Source organism: Pteronotus mesoamericanus, unplaced genomic scaffold (genome assembly GCF_021234165.1).
Source record: "Pteronotus mesoamericanus isolate MK-2021 breed Mesoamerican mustached bat unplaced genomic scaffold, CSHL_Meso_final contig_78, whole genome shotgun sequence".
Lineage (NCBI taxonomy): Eukaryota > Metazoa > Chordata > Mammalia > Chiroptera > Mormoopidae > Pteronotus > Pteronotus mesoamericanus.
In genome coordinates this window covers 18,270,752-18,291,977 of record NW_026555258.1, presented here as the reverse complement: position 1 = coordinate 18,291,977, position 21,226 = coordinate 18,270,752, and the positions used below count along the sequence as shown (strand labels likewise).

The following is a 21,226-nucleotide window of genomic DNA, read 5'->3' as shown; positions in this document are numbered from 1 at the left end:
GCTCTTGCTGTGTTCCTGAAAGGGAAGAGCAACCTGTCTGCTAAAGCATAAGATGAAGGTGTGGAGGAAAAGCAGGACCACCTCACACAGGGCCTTGTAAGCCTTAACAAAGAACTTGGGTTTTATTTAGAAGCAGCTGAATGCCCTTGGAAGATTTTAAGCAAGGGAGTAAAAGAATCGTATACAGGTTTTTAAAAGGCCATTTGGACCATGGATGGAGAAGGGATGGGAGTAGAAGGAGAGAGATCAGTTAGGGTCTACAGCAGTGGTCCAAAAGAGAGAGGACGAGGTCTCGCGTGGACTTGAGAGGTGCTTGTGGAGACGGAAAGAGGATGCATTTGAGCTGTGTTCGGGAAGCAGAGCAGCATTCTTGGTGGTGGACTAGATGTGAGGATGCAAGAAGAGGTAGAATCAAGAATAATTATTCATCCCATTCATTCGACCTTCATTTCCTGCTTCAGGCTTTAGTGTCTTTTTATACATACATTTTGTCTTCCCAAATATACGTACAGTTTGTGAAGGATAGAATCTTATATCTTATAATCTCTTGCACCTCATAATGCCTACTTAAAATGCTATTTTACATAGTAAATAATAAATTCATTGACAGCTTGCTGCTATTTTATCACTGCTACTTTGGTATGCTAGCAGCCCCTACGGAAGAAAACAGACATCAGATTTGTCAGCATAATAAATGAGACACAAATAACATTATGTCTGTATTTGTTATACGACAGAGGTAACTCACACCCACCAAAAACCAAGTAGGTGGAAGATTAAAAAAACCCCAAGTAGGTGGAAGATAAAAAAAAAAAAAAAAAAAAAAAAAAAGACTCACGAAAACTTATCAGTCCTGTACCAAGGAATTTTGAGAAAGCTGTTCAAACCTCGATCATTTAAATCCTAACAGCATTCATTGAAATCCTACGAAACGCAGGCATTTTATTAGATATACACTATCTTACTTATTGCTCAAAGAAAACCACGCAATCAATGTAGATATATTTTTTCATGTAGTTTATAGTATGAAAATAGAGATCCTAAGAGCTTACATCCCATTCAAAAGTCACACCACTAATAAAACCAGGGTTTGCAGGACCCCAAAGTCTAGATCCATGAAATCTGGGCAGCCTCACAATGAAGGGGCCCACTCTAGGCCCTGGTGAGGGCTGCCCATAGAGGTGAGCTGATACCTTGGGAGGAAAGAGGATAGGAAGGAACATTCAAATCAGCCTGGAAGGTTCTATGACAAGTCCCTCTGCCCAATTTTGTCTCCAAGGAGCTGTCAAGAGCAAAAGAGCTGTTGGAAATAGACTTCCCCTGAAGTTGTGTGACCTCCAAGAAGCTTTCTTGGTACTGATGTTTAATCCCATAATAGAGGCATGTGGGCTGTGTCTGGCCTGGAACATAACCCTGTCACAGATAATGCCACCACCCTTAAGAGAGACAGCAGACCCTGCCACTTTAACTCAGACCAAAAAGTACCCAAGAAAGCAGGTGGCTTCTACTAAGAAATCCTAAAAACTCCAAAAGATGCTGCCATTGGTAATGAAAATATAGTTCTACATGAAAACCCCAAAGCTCTCATAATCACAAGGAACTACACCATTTAAAAACAGTTTATGTCCAAAGGAAGGGAAAATGTAAGCAGCACAAATTTTGTGCTGCATATGCATAGGAGTGTTCATTAAAGCACACATTTCTCTGGCTAATTACATTATTAAGATAACAATGTTTGGATCTGCATCAGGAATACAATCCACTAATTAGCAACATGGCTGGGAATTTTTCCTCACTATCCTATTATCTGTGATTTTTATTCAGATAATCAGCTTCAAAACAGGTCTCCCTGGGGGAAAAACGTGCTGTGCCGGTTTCAAGAACCACATTTATATTGTAACTTTATTTCATATCTTGAAGGTAAAAATGTTTATCCACACTGCCAGTTTTAATACTCTTCTCCAGAAAATATCCCAGCAGGAAATCTGTTGGAGAAAAGGCATAGGCAATGAATGGCATCTAACCAACGACTTGCTGTCACCAAAAGTCATCTACACTGGCTGCCACTTAGCATAAACATCAGCACAGTATGTGACTGATGACAAAAGTTACATAGTAATAAAAGGCTTTATCTAAGATTGTTTTGGAGACCAATAAATGCCAACCTAAGAAAGAAAAAGAAAAAAAGACCAGGAAGGTCTATGAATTGAGGCAGATGTTTGTCAACTGTTGGAGGAATGAATGATAGACCTATTCCACATATTGATATTGACCAAAAAAAGAAAATTCCCAGAAAAATAAACTGCTACTAGGTGAAGAGCTCTGGAAAAAGAACAGAAACAAGTATGAAAGCTGAAGAAAATCACATTAAAGTCTGTTTTCATCGTTAGGCAACAGCAACAGAAGTCTCTAATCTTCTCAAATCAGAGGCTTTACGTATCACCTGGAAATGAATATAAAGTGCAGGGATGTAAGAGTCCAAACAGTACAGGCAGACTAACCCCAGGATCTGTGCTATACTTGCCTTCTAGACGAGATAATTCAGCATTTGTACCTATACTTCCTTCATTTATTTCCTTTGTAAAAATGCTCTGACCTCCCATTAATGGGGAGCTCTTTTGGGCCGTGTCTATACCTCATATTTTTTTAAAAAATCCCCTGTAGTCATGGGAGTAATTAATATTATTATGAACATTAATCTTTGTGATGTCTATATGTTAAAAATATGGCCTAAGGAGTGAGGTTAAAGTGTAACTTTATGACACAGTTGAGTGCATTTTATAGCATGTTTTGAATTTGGCCAAGTAGAGTTTGACCCTCATTCCGGGATCACTTGGGCACTACATTACACATATTACTGGAATTAGGGGTTGAAATCTAACATCTCAATCTGTGGCAAATTGAATTTAGAAAATATCATCATAACCATCAAAGGAAAATGGGAGGGCTTTAGTGTTGCACAAGCACATTCTCAAGAGCAATGAAACTAAGCTAATGAGCATATTAGTACCAAAAAGCCCACTTGCCTTAGGCAGTGAAAAATAAATTTTTTTGATGTACTTTGTATTCTAAAGTCTTCCACAAACTTTAGTCTCCATGAGCAATACATTTCCTTCAAATAGAGAAAGCTCATTTGAAGTAAAAAGGAAAAATTTCCATTACACATAACGGTATTTATTGTTAACAAATAGTATCTAGTATGGAAACAGCTAGAATCTGAACACTTCAGAAACTGCAGAGGAGGTGATAGCAGTAAGTAAAAGCATGAATGCTGGGAAGAGAAAAAGAGTTTATCAGCTTATCTCTCATAAGGATCTTGCATTTGCAGAGGTGATACAGGGTTCTGATACTGTGAGCTGCATATGAATCTTCTTTTTAAAAAAATTAAAATTCTTCATTTAATGGCCTAGTTCTAAATAGGATATTTGAATCAAAAATAATTCATTAGGCAAAGTAAAAGATGAAGAATTTTTGACCTTCCCACTTTATGGTAGGAGATTTCAGAAAGATCTTAAATTTTTTATAGAAACATTGCCACCTGCCACACCCACTAGATTATGACTCTCCTATTATGGCAGCAAACACTAATTCAGCAGCTGCTCTGCATCACACAAAGTGAGTGCCCCATGCTGTGTATATCATTATCTCATGAAACCTTCATGCGATGAAAACAATTTTGTCCCCTTCTACAAAAGGAAACTGGAGTTTAGAGAAGTTTAGAGGTGGGTACATAAGTAGTAAGCGGCTCAGCCTAAATTCATGCAAGTATGTCTCATCATCTTATAGAAACCAATGTCACCATTTATGTTGCACATGCAAATGACTCCAACCATTTGTAAGTGACCTATTTTAATGGCATGTACTTGGCCAAAGGGTAACATAAGAGATTTGTAGCATGTAGCAAGTCAATACCAGATTCCTTTTCAATGTTTTAAAAGATTAGTATATAGTAGGGTGCCAGAAAGATCTATTTCAAATGAGCTAAACCTCCCATCATCCCTTGGAACACAGATGATAAACACAAGATAAGTGTGCTGCCGCAGGGACCCGCCTCACCCATGGTTGCCACCATGAGTCGATCACTCTTCCCTGCTGAGCCCAGACATGGTCTCAGAATGCTCTTTCCATCACTAGTAAAAATTCAGAGAAAGCAATGCAATGGACTTATCTGCCACCCCTCACTCGAACCCACTAATTTGTGTTCCAACTATGTCACGAATTTGTCAAACCCTTCCCAACTTTGTAGAGATGAGATTGGGCTCCACTGAGAAAATCTCAAAAGATGAAGAGTTGACTTGGCAACAACAAACACCCTTCAGGGTGGATCCTAGGCCACACTATGCAGGAAGCCACGTTTGCCGCAGCGTCCCCCTCCTTCCAGGACCCTCCAGCCTTTCATCATTGCCTCTCATCTCCAGGGCTCACCGGAGCTGCTTCTGCATGGGATGCGCCTTCCAGGGACGTGCTTTGAGTCCTCACCTTGATACTCAAGCTAGTGACATACAGTTAGTCACATTGTCACTCTGGTTCTTAATGGGAAATAATATCCATTATTAGTTATAAATAGAATGTTTGTGAAACGGGAAATAATAGCAACCTATGAACCACCTCAGAAGGCATTTCTAAAGATCAAATGAGACAATGTTTATGGAAATCGTGTAAACCTTAAAGTGCTGGACACCTCTAGAAAATCAGGTTCTGCTATTAGTAGTCTTGAGAAACCACGTCCCACCCTTGTTAACCAATTCGGAGGAGAAACTGCCTCTACAGTCGGCCTGCAGTGCTGGGCCACCCATCCCACAAAGGCCATAGGCGTGGCTAGAGGGGGACCAGGCGTCAGCCCCAAGGCCTTGCTCCTGGTTATCAAACACAGAGATGCCACACCCAGTGAGCAGCAAGCACGGAGGTCCAGAAGACAAAGTACAAAGGTGTGGAATCAGGAAAGCCATGAAATTTGAGGGGCAAAACAAACGAGGAGGCCCAGGTGTCGGCGAGGTTCCATCACAGGATAAACTGAGGCGGCAGTTCAAGAGCCAATGCCACAATGTCTGCCTTTGCCTGGGCCGCCTTTTGAGGCAGATTCGGGATATGTCCACAGGCCTCAGGTATGCCCAGCCTGATGTCAGGTGCTGGACAGGTCATGCTGAAGACGACATGGTCACTGAGCTCCCAGACTTACAGTCTAGTACGGGTGATTGGTATAAACCATAAAAATAATTACAACATACTTACACATTGCACACTAAGAAAGAGAATAATGTCAGAGGTGACATTTAAGTCAAAAATGGAAAGATGCAAAGGATGCCAAGAACAGGGAGGTTGCATCAACAGATGAATGAACAAACAAAATGTTGTCCATACACACAATAAAACCGTGGTCCCCAACCTTTTCGGCACCAGGGACTCATTTCGTAGAAGACAGCTTTTCCACTGACCAGGAAGGGTCGGGGAGACAGGAGGTGGAGTTCAGGCGGTAAGGAAGGCGAAGAGCAAGGCTTCACTTGCCCGCTGCTGCGCGGCCAGGTTCCTAACAGGCTACAGGGCGACACTGGTCTGTGGCCCGGGGGTGGGGGACCCCAGCAATAGGACATTACTCAGCCTTAAAAAGGAATGAAGTTCTGATTCATGCTACATCATGGACGAATCTTGAAAACATAATGTTAAGTCAAATAAGCCAGACATAAAAAGACAAATACTGTATGGATCCACATATATAAGGTACCCAAAATACAAATTCAGAGAGACAAGAAGTGGAATAGAAGTCACCAGGGGCTAAAGGGAGACAAAAATTGTAAGTTCTCATTTAACAAGTACACAGTGTCTGTTTAGGGTGATGAAAACATTCTGAAAGTGCATACTGGTCGTGGTTGCACAACACTGTGAATGTGCTTAATGCCACTGAATTGTACATTTATAAATAATGAAAGTTTTATATTATGTGCATTTTACCATAATAAAAAGAAATGTTTAAGTGGGTTGGTAAGCATTTCAAGTAGAGGGAAAAGCGTGTGCAAAGGCCCTGGAGCTAGGAAGAGCTTGACGTGTCGGTTGGGTGTAATGGGAGACCTTCAGGGAAGCCAAAAAGGCCAAACCCCTGCTGGCTTCCAATGCTGTTGTTATGAGCCCTTTCAATGATTTTAGAAGGGTTTTAAGCAAGGAGAGAGGATAATCCAATTTATGTTTCAAGAGGTTCATTCCTGCTGCTGTGCGGGGGAAGGGACTGGGGGAGGCAAACATTGAAGTGGATTCTGAGAGAGACTGCTCAGTACCAGGCACACTGCAGATAGGAACTCCCACCTCAAAAGGAAGATAAGGCCCCGTAAGGCAGGGGAGCATGTCTGGATGGTTAAGCTTCCTAGAATCCTCCCACCCATGTGCCCGCACTTCAACCACTCCTCCTCACTGGACCCTTACACAGGAGGCTAACGCCCCTCTTCCAGGCAACCACCCCATGTCCCCATTGGAACTCTCTTAGTCTTTGCCCCGTCTTATCCCGTAAACGTAGGTGCTCGCCCTTCTGTAATAGCGGTGTAGCTGCCTTTTATCTCCTCCCAGACGCCAGACTTTTCTTAGTCACAGGATCTGTCATACACAACATGAGACTAGGACCCCCGATTTGGTGTTGATGATCGATAACACAGTTCAAGTGATTCCCTCACCTTGCTCCTGGCTTGGCTGAATTTTTAAAAACTTACAACTTGCATCTCTTCTGAAAACTTAAAAAAAAAAAAAAGCAACAATAACAAAATAATAAGACATGCAAAGTAGAGATACTATCTTTTCCAGAGGGTTGATGGAAATGGGTGACTGACATTTCCGTAAATCCCTACCTACGTCAGAAGAGGTGACTACAGGGGCCTTTCATCCCCACTTCCAGCTCTGAGGCCCGCGTAGATGCCAGACCAAGTCACAGGCTCCCTGCCAAGGCAGCAGAGCCACCGAGGACACAGTAAGTAGAAGAACACGAACAACAGGTCCACCAACTGTACCTTCTCTGATGAGGAAGTCCGCTCTCAGACACACACGCTGCCATCTGTACCTCACAGCCGCTCCCTTCACAAGTACCTGCTCCTCCGCAGCATCCAAGTTCACAGTTTGCTTGTGTTCTTAGTGGAATTCCCAATTCCTGTGGCTTTATAAGTCTGAGCTAAAAATACAGTGCTGGCTGGCACCCAGCCCAGATTCTGGAGGCCCAAAGAAGACTGAAGGATAAATAAGAAGGGGTGTGCTTTTGAGAGGAGCAGGCACAGCGCTGAGGAGCAGTGGCCATGTGGGGACATGGGAGAGGCAGAGGAAGGTGTCAGCAGGCAGAGAGCAGTTATTAGAGGAGGGGAAAAAGAAGCGAAGATCTTCTGCATAACAGTTCTCTGGGGGATACAACAAGCGCTCTCTCACCTTCTCCATTCTCAGTCCAATAATCCAGATGGAAATCCAATTTTCAAAGTAATACAAACTGTCTAATATGGGGTTTCCTATGTAAGTCCGTAGGGAGTTCTTTGATATGCATTATGACCCATTTTAATCTAAGTCGTGAATTTTAATTGAGCCACTGAAAGATAATATTAGAACTAAAATATACTTTTAGAATTTCTTAACCCTCAGGATAATAATTAACTATTAAAATGTGTTTAGAGCCTGAAATCATAAATCAGAATAGCAAAAGGATTAACTCAGCCAAGCACATCACTGAGGTTTCTTAGTTATGCAATCAACTCAATGAAAACCGAGGTTTTCTTCCTTTTTTCAAAAATGGAAACAGCTTTGTTATATATTAAAAACTCCTTTGATATAGAAAGTATATACAATAAAAAAATCATCCAGGACCCCCACCCCAGTAAAATTTACCACTGTTACCACTTGATGCACAGCGTTCTATACTTTTTCATAAGCCTATATCAACTATTTCAAAAGTAAGAAGATATTATTCATAGTTTGCAACTTAGCAATATACTATTAATACTTATCTATGTTGGTAAATATTCTTTTTCAACATAACTTTATTGACTCTATAATATTCCATTTTATGTAGATGCCATAATTTATTTCGCCAATCTTCCATTGACAGACATTTGGGATTGTTTCCAACATTTCACCATTATAAACAATTATAAACAAATATAACTTCAGAAAAATTAAAAGTGTGAGTGCTTTATACTTCTCTATACAAGTAAATTTGAAAATCTGGATGGAGTAAATGATTTTTAAGAATATGTAAATTATCAAAACGGATATCAGAAAGGATAAAAAACTTAAATAGCCCATTAAATATAGAATTTTTAAATTAAAAAAAGTTTCAGCTACTTCTCCAAAAGTGCCATGTTGAAGTAGTTTTCCAGGTGAAATCTCTCAAATCTTTTAAAATTATACATATATTATTCCAGAAAAAATTTTAAAAAGATATTCTTTCACATTCTCTTTTTAAATTCTGAATAATATTGATACCAAACCCATAAAGATGATAAAGAATAGAAAACAGACCAGTCTCACTTACGAATATCAATGTTAAGAATTCTAAGTTAAATTTAACAAATATAATCTACATTAAAAAAGTAACACACAGAAAACCCCAGAAGAATCCATTCCAGCAGTTAGTATTGATTATTCAAGAAATCTAATATTAACCCCCCACATATGACTGGTTAAAAGGAAAAAAAAATATGATCACCTTTGTACATGCCTAGAAGACATGTAAAAAACAACATTTCTGATTTTTAAAAATCCTACTAAAATGGGAACAAATGAATGCTTCCTTAAGCTTATGTATATATAGCCAAAAACTAGTATATATGGTAATAAATGAAGAGAGAGGAAGCCAAAAGTAGAAAACAACCCAGATGACCAAGACACGAAAACAACGAAAGTGCCCCCTGATAGAGGAGAGAACACGTGGCACATATACACAATGGAACACTACTCAGCCATAAGAAAGGATGAAATACTGCTATTTGTGACAACATGGCTGGACCTTGAGAATATGATGATAAGTGAAATAAGTCAGTCGGAAAAAGCTGAGAAGCATATGACTTCACTCATATGTGGGATATAAAACAAACTCACAGACACAGACCACAGTACGGTAGCTACCAGAGGGAAGGAGCATGGGGGTAGTAAAGGGTACAGGGAGCCAAATATATGGTGATGGATGATGATATGACCAAAGTCAAATTGCATGGTGGGTACATAATGCAATATACAGGTCATGCATCACAGAAATGTACACGTGAAACCTACATAATCATATTAACCCATGTCACCTCAATAAATTTAATTATTTAAAAAGATTTCTTTTCCAAACAACTACTAACACCATAATATCAGAAAAGAAAACAAACCAAAAGTCAACATCATCATAAAAACAGAAGTAGCCCTGGCTAGCATGGCTCAGTGGATTGAGTGCCATCTTGCAAACCAAAGGGTTACCAGTTTGATTCCCAGTCAGGGCACATGCCTGGGTTGTGGGCCAAGTCCCCATCTGGGGGCACACAAGAGGCAACCACACATTGATGTTTCTCTCCCTCTTTCTCCCTCCCTTCTCCTCTCTCTATAAATACACAAAATAAAAATCTTTAAAAATATATTTAAACAAAAAATCAGAAGTAGTATCCCAGTGTGATTAACAACACAACCTCTGAAACTAGAATTCCTCAGTTCGAATTTCAGCTCCACCACTCTTTGTATGACCTTGAACAAATTAACTTCTCCATGCCTCAGTTTCCTCATGGGGATACTGTCAGGACTGAATAAGTCAATATATAGATAAAGTGCTTAGAACAGCCCCAGGCACACAGTGTTATGTCAGTGTACATAAGAATATAAGTAGATATATATATAACATCAAAAGCCAAGTTCATGAATGAATAATGAAACACTAAAACCATTGCCATGAAAGTCAGGAATGAGACAAGAATATTCAGAGTCAGCACTGCTGTTTAAATGTTTGTTCTGAAAACACTAGCCAAGTGATCAATCAAGAGAAAAACTAACTTTTATAAGTGTGGAAAAACAGAAGATGGAATTATCATTATTTGCAGGTGATAGGATGCTATTCCTGAAAAACCCAAGGGAATCAACTGAAAACCTTTTAGGAAAAAGAAAATGGGAATTTATTGGGTTTATTTCATTCATTCACCTCCTTGAAAGGAAATTTAGGAGAGAAATATAAAAATCTCAACATGGTATAAGCTGTGAAGCTAAACCTTTTGAAAACTCACCTTGGCAATTTAATTTTGGGGACTCCCATGTGCCCAAGGCAGTGCAGCTTGAAACAGTATCTTCTGGGCCACTGAAAAACCCTTCTTTGCAAGCATAATGAACCTGGCTGCCAAGCCTGGAAGTGTAATTGCCTATGATATAGGCATCTGGGACCTCGGGAGGGGTGCCACAGTCTATTTCTGAAAATAAATTAATGTCAAATTCATTACCACATGCATATGAATTTTCAAAATTCATAACCTCTCTTCCTCTCCCCCATTCCCCCTCCCTACACACATAGACCTCAGCCATATTTTAAATAGAATGGTTCATTTCCAAGTGACTTCAGGGCATATTTCCAATGGTTATCTCTATCCAATCTTCTGACTTTCCATAAGTAATAGCACCTATGCATATACAAAGCTGAAAGAGTTTGGCAATCAACACTCACTAACTTATTACTAACTAAAGAGAAGCTTAGTCCAATGAAGCGAAAACACTGCATTGCAAAATACCTTAAGCTATATATGCCTTTATAATTTTCAGGGTCACTTTTGAGATGCTGGTCCTTACCAGATCGGCTGTGTTCACCGGCTAACATAATGATGAACATCAGAGTATCTATTAACTGCTGAAAATCCCTAAAGTTTACTAATTTTAGCTTTTCAACATAGCCCCTTCTACCTCGATTGTGTTGTCCTTTGCTTATTTCACAGGTTGTATAAATGTGCAAAGGAACTAGTAATCCCCAGCACAGACCCACAAACACAGGCTCGGAGCAGGAGAAAGTCACCGTCAACAGAAACGCCCTTTCCGAGGCTGCAGTCTCTGGCAGAAACCCACCTTTGCATGACGTGGTATCTCTGGTCGGGTGGAAAGGCTCGGGCCCGCTCTCTGGCAAGTGTCCATCCAGACAGTAGCATTCAAAGCTCCCATGAGTGTTCACACACCGTCCTCCTTGCCTGCACAGGCCGGAAACCTCACACTCATCTATGTCTTGAGACCCATCCCAAACATAAGAGGGAGAGAAAAAACAGAAAAAGGAAAAAAGGTGTGTGAGGGGGATGCGACGTTATGACAGCCATTCTTCACATTCCCCGTCTACCTTTACAAATGGATGCACTTGTTTGTAATGGTATTGTGAATTTTATTTTACTCCTTAAGGGGTCTTCTCATGTATCCTTCATGAGGAAGTGCTCAGTAAGTACTTGTGACCTTGTTACGGGGATTTATAAAAACCAACGACCATCACAAACTCTCTGACACCAAATAATATGAACCCAAAAAAGTATGCTAGAAGAATTCAGTTACTATAAAATAAGGATGGCCTCCACCTCATACTAAAACCATCTAAAGAACTCCAGATACAAAATGATTTAGACAAGAGGGAAAAATGCTTTCAGAAATGAACATAGAATAGTAATCTATACTAAGTAGAACAGTAAAGGGATCACTTGGAAGGGCCTTATTAATTTTACCAAGATAACAAAGGCTTAAAACAGGCTTCAAGAAGGATGAGACACGCTTCTTGACAGACTTTTCCCCTTGACTGAGGATTATGAGAAGTAGCAGAGACAGAGGCAAGAAAAACACAGAATAATTCAGAGTCCAAAAACGAATCCTCTCAGCCAGTTAGCAGCCCTGCACCCCCACCCCAAACTGACTTAGGCAACAAAACTCAAAACCTAAGGACTCCCATGAGAGGCACCCACACCAATTTCACTTGGAGAATAAAAGTACCTTAAGTGAAGTGGGGCGCTTCCTAGGACTTGTGCAAGAACCACGGCGGGGCGGTGGACAGGGTGCAGCGAGGCTGGAGAAAGTCGGGTTGCTCCCAGACTCTGGGATTTCAAAGACCAGTGATTTTGGAAGGACTGCTACAAGGTGGCCAATATTCTATTTGGCCAGATAAAAACTTTTTCTTTCCAAAAAAACTACTAACACCATAATTTCATCAAAGAAGGAAGAAAATAATCCCAGAATCCTTTTAAATTTGTTTAATGTGATTTTACTGAAATTCACTGCTTTCTCCCTTTTCTTTGGTTTTGTCTTTTGGTTTGTTTTAGTCTCGGACCAATGAATACCTCATCACTCACTGATTGCTGCTTGGGAACTGGTAATTCACCCTGTCGCTGAAGGAGCCCACACAAGCTACCAATTCTGATCAACCTACACTTCTTTTACTGCAGCTAACTTTGGGGACCTCTTTGTGGGAGACTGTCTTCAAAGATGGCAGGCAACAACTTCCCTTCTCCCTTTCTTGCATGCCACTCCTCAGGTCAAGAACGGAATCCATCTCCACTGCCTTTGGGCTGGCCTTGGGACTTGCTTTGGCCAACAGAATGCTCTGGACCTAAATTTCAAGACACCTGGAAGCTTCTTTTTTCCCTTTCTTAGACTCCAGTGGCCACGCTGTAAGGAAATCCAGGCTACTGGGCTTGGAAGAGAGGTCCTGAGAGATGAGACCCCCTGTGAAGAGAGGCCACGTGGAGGAGAACTAAGGTGCCTGGCTGCTCGTCTGCATCGGGCCCTTGCTGTGTGAGAGAGGCCTTCCCCTACCGACCAGCCCAGCCCAGCCCCCAGTTGGATGTACCTACCCAGCCGTGGAATTGTGACAAATAATAAATTGTTTTAAGCCACAAAATTTAAGAGGGTGGGATGGGGGGAGAGTAGAGTCATGTAGTAATAGATAAGTAAGACAGTTTCTAAAAAGAGATTTTATTATTTTCCCCAGTTTCTAAAAGGGGAAGAGGGAGAAAGAGAGCGAGAGAAACGTCAGTCCATTGGTTGCCTCCTGCACACGCCCAGCCAGGGTCATGGCCCGCAACCTTGGCATCTGCCCCAACCCGGAATCGAGTCAGCGACCCTTCGGTTTTCAGGGCAGCATGCAATCCATTGAGCCACAGTGGTCAGGGCTAATTAAGACAGTTTTGACATATAAAGAGATGCAGAAGCGCAAACAAGATTAAGAGAAAACTACTGATCATTTTAAAACAGGTTTTTTTAATTAAAAACAAAATGTGAATGCCAAAAATAAAAAATCAACAGAGACACTGAATAATAGGTTGGTCAATGCTGAAAAATATGCGGATTCCAACTTTAGGAATTTCCAAAAACACATAGAAAAAGAAATTACATGAGACATAATATAGGACAAAAAAGTGATATGAGGACCAATCCAGAATACTCAATATCCATTTACTTTTTTTAGAGTATACTTTTTATACTATTCTGTATTCTTTTTTCCCATCCCCATTTCACTTGGCAAACATCAGTATTCATGTCAGAGGAACCGCAGAAGAGAATGAAGTAAATGTACAAGAATTAATATTTAAAAGAAAAACTCCTCAGCTTATGTGTTCAAATCCAAATAAATTTTACAACTGACAGGCATGACTGTTGAAAAATGAAAGTCATTCTGTACTTCATAGAATAAGGGGAAACTTTATAAACCTCCTGAGAGAAAGGAGCAGTAACCTATGAGGAAAAGAGAACTCATCTGACCTAGGATTTACTGTCCGAAACACTCAGTGCCACAGAGCTATGGAGTAATGCTTACAGGGTTCTGAGGAAAATGAAGCGAAACATCGTGCCATATTTAAACAAGGGGATGACCTTTCAGAACATGAACGATCTCAGAACTCTTACCACTGACATTTCTTCTCCGAACAAGATTTTGAGAAAACACTGAAGCCAGTGAAAAACATCAGAATAAATAATGGCAAGAGGAAGACAAAACGAAATACAATGAAGAGTGTTGAGAAATGAAACCAGTAAAACTTAGGGTTAAACAACTGTTAATAATAAAATCATGATGCTTTTGGCAATCATCAAGAAAGTGGGCTTAAAATAAAAATGATACAAAATGAATTCAATCTCAATCTAGGACAGACTTTAAGAGATGATTTGAACACTGCAGAATACATGCGTTTCTAGATTTGATTGATCCTTTTAGCTTATGAAGATTTTTTTTTTATCTCATTGAGGGATTTGTAAAATATGTATGTATAGCTTTGGCACAGCTATTTCCAGCTTGACCACCTGCTCCAGACTCCTCAAACAGTAGTGGGAACCAGCGGGCTTTCTTTTTTCAGTAGAGTTCTAAAAATGAGCAGTATGAATAACTATAGGGCAAAAACTGTGGCTAAGCAGCCGTGGTCTGGAAAACACTTGGAGTTTCTAGATATTATGTCAGCTCTGCATGGGTCACTATAGTCAGTTATCAGTTTGTTTTGTGTGCAGCCATTCAACAGCCTAATTAAAAATAACTGTTACAATGATCATTAATAACTATTTCTGCCCATCATCTTGCACATACTAGGCATGGTTCTAAACCTTCATTATTTATTACTGATTATTTCTATTTTATTTAAGCCTCAAGATAAGCTGTGAGGCAGATGCTATTATTATCCCCACTTTATAGCTGAAATAACTGCAGCGAGGAGCGGCTGCATAACTGGACCGAAGTCACGGGAGTAAGTAGTGGGAAGCCAGGACTGGAAGCTGGGGACCTGGCTCCAGAGACCATGTTCTTACCAGCTACACCACACTGTCTCTCCCATTACAATCTAAATGCATGAACATCCAATCAATAATTCCCCGTCCACAGAGATTGTCAGAGACATCATCAATCGCCTTAATGAAGCCTAGATATATCTGCTGTGTATCACTGAAGTAAGAGTATGACACGATTTTGACTTTTAATCCCCTGCTACCTCTTACACTCACAAACCATCCCTTTTCTAACCCATTCTAGAATCTTGGCTGGATAAACCTGTTAAGCTTATTGGAACAACTTCTCCACGGGGTCTCCATGAAATTCCATGGGGTCTCCAAGGTTACACACGTTTGTGAAGAAAAAATGTCCTAAGCAACCTTATTAACATACTTAACTAATCAAGGGGGGAAATTCCCTGTGTCCTATTCTATATATTGGATTATTCAACTTTATCCGCAGCCAGGACAATTTCTTGCTAGCACGTAGCTAAACCGAGCAGGACACTCTGACCTGGTGCCAGGGCCTTGGTGTTCTATATTTAGCCCTTTCAACTGAAGCATGGGTTTGAAAGTCAGAAAGAGCCAGGTCTGGGAACTGATTCTGCTGTTTACTAGGTATACTCATGCCTGTTCCTTAACCTTTCTAAACGACTTCTGCAAAATGAAGCTAAATATAGGAGGGGTTTTTTTGTGAGGGTGAAATAAAACATATGGAAAGCACTTAGCACAGTGCCTGGCAGATGGCAGGTCCTGGAGACATGTCAGCTAATACATGAATGAGTCTCTCTCTCCTGACTCATACCTCCCTGGAGCACAAGCCACTCCTTCATACCTGAGCCTAAGCATGACCTTGAGCAATGCTACCAGTGCTTGGGGAGTGGCCACCTGGCTTGTTCCACTGGACTTGAATGTTCCAAGACAGACACAGAAAGTCCATCTGGGGGACCCTTAGCTGGAAAAAAAGGGCCAAGGAGGCAAAAGTTTAAAAAGAAGCTAGCCTTAGACTTAGAGTAGACTCAATGAGAAAAATGCATTCAAGAACTTTCAATGAAAATGCTCATGAAAATGCTCTCAAAGCCAACTTCCCTCTATATTGCTACATAAGTACCATATCCTCCCAACTCCAGCAAGTAAGATGAGAAAAAAATTATTCCCGCACAACTTGGAGAGTAACTTCTTTTTTCCCGCCACCTTCCTTCCTCAAATACCAAATTTAGCTAAGAAGCCACAGTAGAGGAAAATATACACCCCCACCCCTGAAAATCAGGATTGTTCAACTCACATCATTTATAAATATTATCCAGTGTTGGCAAAGATGCAAAGACTTGAACACCTTCATGAAATCAGTAGTCAGGGAGAATATTGCTATGAACTTTCTGGAAAACAGTCTGGCACTATGCATCAAAATATGTACCTTTGATACAGAAACCATTTTTCGAAGTGTGTAAAAGGAGATCATTATTTGTAAGGCTCTAAGTACAAGATGTACCTTACAGAATTCCTTATAATAGCGAAAAACACAAACAAAAAAAGAAACAAAAAAACAGAGAAACAATCACAACAGGGAGGGAAATCAGTTAAGTAGCATAGTACAGCCATATAACAAAGTCTGTATAATTTAAAAGGTATTATATATCTATCTCTACTATTTTTAATGACAGTTATAATATACATTCAATAAAATGTACTGATCTTAAGTGTTTGGGTCATGAATTTTGAATCAGAAGATGCTGTACCAAAGCTCTGCCCCCAAAATGTCAGATGCCTTGACTAAGGCACCATTGTCCCTTTAGGGAGTGAGGGGGGCACCCCTGAGTTTCCCCTGCAGGTTAGCAACCCTCACACTTTACTCTTGCTTCTTACTTGCTCAAGCCCCAGGATATAGATATGGCAAGTTCTTTCTCAAGGCCTTATGTCCACGGCAGTCTCATTTCTCTCCACCTACTCCTGGCCCACTCGAGTCAAAGCGTTGTCACACTGGAAGTGCCCCAGAGCTGCTTTCTCTGCATTGTGGCCCATGGTGACACTTCCATGGTCCCCAGGAACATCCCCAGGAGCCCTGGGGCCACAGCATCTGCAGGTTCTCCAGAACAGGAAGCCCTACCCCGGAACCCCTGCACTCATTCCTCACCTATCCTTGGTGACATCCAAAGAGGCCTATCTGCAACCAGCTCCTGAACTTGACTTGAACTCTGCAAAGTATGAGGAACATCTGGTCGCAGGATTCCTTGTAATTCAAGAACTCTGATTTGCATCCTTTGATTCCAGGCAAACACTAGCTAACTGCTGATACCCCAAAACTTGCTAAGCTTCTGCCCCAGCTAAAGTCCACTGACGTTTCTGTGGCAACTGTGATTTTGAAAAAGACAAAAACAAAAACAAAAACTCAGTATCATCAAGAAGAGTAATCCACTGGCTTTCACAAAGCGATGACTGGAGACCTCAGGAGGAAAGGTCATGTGAATGGATGGCTGCCAATGGGCATGGGGCTTCTTTACGGGCAAACGGAGATGTTATAAAATTTGATAGTGGTGATTGTTGCTCAACTTTGTGACTATACTAAAAACTACTGAACTGTGTATTTCAAAAGGCTAAATTTTATGGCATGTAAATTCTATCTCAGTTTTTTTTAAAGCAAAAGTCACTAGTTACAAGAAGCAGAATAAATAGAAGCAACGCCCAGATCAGGATTTTACTCCAGGAAGATTCGTTCTTACTAGGCTGACAACCCTTGCATAACTTTTTTTCTTCTTTCTATCTTTTTAAAAGTAGAATGCATCCTTGAAAACTATAGTGACATAGTTATAACATGTGTTTCCTGGAAAACTCCCACAGCCTTGAAAACACAATTTCAGGTATCACGTCCTCCAGAAAGTTCCTCGATCCCTTTCCCACTGCCACGGTTAAGCACCCCTATGGATTCTGGATTCCAGGAAGCCCCTTTGCTTCCCTGCCACTAACACTTCATTCTGAAATTAGCTGTCTGCATCACCTCCCTCTAGCATAGAAGAGCATGAGACCTATACATTGAATGAACTGAACATCAGATCATCTTCTTGGAAGGTTGTGTTTTTTTTAATGATATCTTTAAAAAAAACCCCACAAAAACCCACCTAATTTAATCCTGCAACCCTGTACTTCTGCAATCATATGGCAAGTAATTTGCTGCCTAAAACAACAGGATATTATAATATGTCTTCCTGGAAGGAATGTGCTCATTTGTATCAAGAATAAATCAAGTGGACCCTTGAAGGGGTCTTAACCTTGGTACAGGTTCAAGAGGGAGAAGGAATCAGAGCATCAGAACCTGTGGTTCTTGGTGAGTAAGAAGATAGACCATGTTCTCCTCTCCTTTTCTTTTCCCTGAAAACCTTTAAATATAGCAAAGCTTTTAAGCAGAGTCATTAAGTCTGTACAAACCCATCTTAGAACCAGCAGTCTCTTCCTGCCTTTCCTCTTCATTATAGTTCAAAGATTTTCTAAGAAAACCAAAGAGCTATATTACCATGACAAGCTGTAAGTAGACTTCGGATAGTAGAGGGGCCACTGAAAATTAGGAGGGTTTTGCCCACCCTTTGTATTTGACCAACATATGCCCAGAAATCTGACCATCTAAGCTGCTGTGGCATGAAAAGTTACACTCCTCACTCCGTTTATTCCTGGGGGAGGTGAGCCCACATCTCTGATAGGAGCAGCTCTCGGACCTCCTGGAGGCCATGTCATGGTGCCCACCCCCTGGGACCTTAGTGGGCAATACGCACAGAGCTGGCGAGTGCCAGTCACCCCCAAAACAAACACCGCCCCCCGGGGTTACAGGAACCTGCAGATGGCACAGCATCTCTGAGAGTCCCTCCTTGCTCCTTGTTATAAAAATGATCAAACACACAGGACAAGAAAAAGAATATTACAGTGAATTCCCATAGACCCGCACCCCCAAGATTCAACAATTGCTCACATTTTGCCATTTCAAGTACCTTACAGATATAGTAACACTAGATACTTTCATAATAACAACACTCAGTACTTAAAATAAGAATATTATCCTAAATACCTCAGGATTGTTATTCCATCTAACAAAATTAACCATAATTCTCTAATATTAACTAGTACTCAGGCCATAGCCCCATCTCCCTCATAGATGTCCTTCCCCGAGCATCCTTCCCTGACACCGCACCCTGCCCTAGACTGGCCCTGTCCCTCCTCGCGCCCCCAGACACTGCCCTGCCATCGCCAAGTTGCCATCACACAGCCCCCTTGGGCAATACCTGTGCAAAAGGTGCCGTCGTTGGGAATGAATGTCTTGTTGTTGTTTGTGGCTCGATATCCTTCTAGGCAAATGCAATAAAAGCCGCCGAGCGTGTTGTGGCAAGACGTGTGGTTCCCACAGACCACAGTGGCCCCAAGCTGGCACTCGTTTTTATCTGTTGATACATGGAGACAGCACCCAGGAAAGGCTATCAATCCGTACATGGTCAACCCCCGCCGTTCTCCTGTGCTATGGAATCAACACTCTGTGACCCATTTCCCCAGCCTCTTTTCCTGTCACTACGCTCCTCTGACTACAGGACACAGGCCCCTCGCAGTTATGTGTCTGGTGGGTATGACACCGTGAGAGAAATCCGACATCTCCTTCTGGAAATCCATCTTAGTTGAAGGTCGGGAGCAGTGGGTTCTTTCTGAACTTCTCCACATTTGGAAAGAGCATATCATAGGCCTGGGGAATCACACCCAGCAGAGTCCCACGCTTCCAGTTCAGCCATTCTTCTTGCTTTTTTTTCCATGAAAGCCAGGGGAGGACGATTTTACACATAGTGATTAACCGGAAAAATTGTTACTTCTGGGTTACCAGGAAACACAATGGCATTAGCGCTTAAGCCTCATCCGGGAACAGGGCTAATACGGTGGCAGGAGCGGCTCCTCAATGATCCGTGTGAATAATATTAGTCACCCAGTGAGGCGGAACTGGAATATGGCATGCTTGGTGAGTCCACAGGAGCCTGAGGATTTTTAATTCAATGATTTGACATAGACGCAAAATGAAAGGAAATCTCCCTCCTGCCTCTGTCCGCTGGCCCAGGAGCCAGCAAACTTCTGCTGTAAAGAGCCAGCCTTAGGACTCTGGTTACCACTGCTCAGCCGTGCTTTTGGAGACCAAAACAGCCATAGACAGTAAGTTAAAAAAAGAGCAATGCAGTGTTCAAATAAAATTCTATTTACAAAAACAGGCAGTGTCCAAATTCTTCCCTAGCCTCTACCACCAGAGGAAATTCCTGTGATCAATTTCTTATGGATCTTTCCAGAGCTGATCTATCCAGCCAGTGGTTTGAAGTGTTTTTGGTCTTTGAAGAGGCGCGGTTGGAACTATTAACTTATGAACCTCAGTGTTTCTGTTTGTTTGTTATTTAGTGATTTGTTACAGCATTGGTTCCCTTGAAGCGGTTCCATTGCTTCTCACAATAGCACTCAATTCCCACTAACTGGAAAGTATTCCCCCAGGCCCCGGCTGGTGGCTCAGTGTGTTGGATCATTGTCCCGTACACTGTAAGGTTGTGGGTTCAATCCCTGGTTGGGGTGTGTATGGGAGGCAACCGATCAATGTATATTGATGTCCCTCTCTCTCCTCTCCTTTCTTCTTTTTCTAAAAAATAATAGACATCCTCGAAAATCAAAGTACCCAAAAAATCTGGTGTTGGTTTTTTCTTTCATTTTTCCTGTATTATCTGTTAAAATTTAATGGAACTTGGAACGCAATTCATCATTGAAACTGTCTGTGGTAAGAGCTGCCTGAGCATTTACAGAGGCAGAGGACCGTCAGGCCCGAGCCAGGCCAAGCATCCAGCCCAGCTGACTGAGCACTGCATGGGGGTTTCAAATACAAGTCTGGCTGCCCATAAAATGGGTCACTCCTGTCCTTCGCCATTTCTGTCATTGTCTCTGAGGCATGTCTTTCTCCCTCCCCTCTGCGGACTTCACCAGAAGGGACATTTGGGCTTGGAAGAAATCCTTGTATTTTTAGGTCCCTCGGCATAATACCATGTCACAGCACCTCTGGCCCAGGTGTAACCTCCCCGGTAACCTGTGGTGTGGCATCAGCAGACCAAGTACTGGCAAATGCAGTGTCTAGTATTTGGGAGCAAGTAGCACATAAATTCATAAAGCTCCCTCCTTCCATTGGGAAAAGTCTGTATTGTTCAGAAGTCAGAAAGCAATCAAGGGGGCAGGGAGTTTTCCTGGGAGGAGGACCTCATTTGGGGAGGGAGCAGAAAAGGATTATCCATGGTCCTCAATTCCAACAGCATTGTCAAGCCCCTGTCAGCAATCCGTGGGGGGAGAGGGTGACAGAAATTCCCTCCAGCGCCTTTGACTGCTGGGCAGCCGCAGTTCTCATGGGCAGAATCCCAGAGAGAGAGAGAGAGAGGCAAAGAAGGCACAACTGCAGCCTGCAGGAACTGGCGATGGTGTGTGGTTGTGAAAGCTTGTATCTGTGAAGTAGAATATGGCTTTTGGAACTCAAAACTGAGTTGTAGTTGTTTTCAAG

General features: G+C 41.6%; 1 protein-coding gene across 1 annotated transcript in view; it reads right to left on the bottom strand.

Moving 5' to 3' along the window:
• Window positions 1–21,226, bottom strand: part of SUSD1 (sushi domain containing 1) — a 100,274-nt gene that overhangs the window by 66,958 nt on the left and 12,090 nt on the right. The window contains 3 exon segments of the mRNA XM_054584521.1: window positions 10,212–10,391; window positions 11,035–11,187; window positions 18,954–19,109. Coding sequence (XP_054440496.1) covers window positions 10,212–10,391; window positions 11,035–11,187; window positions 18,954–19,109 — 489 coding nt within the window.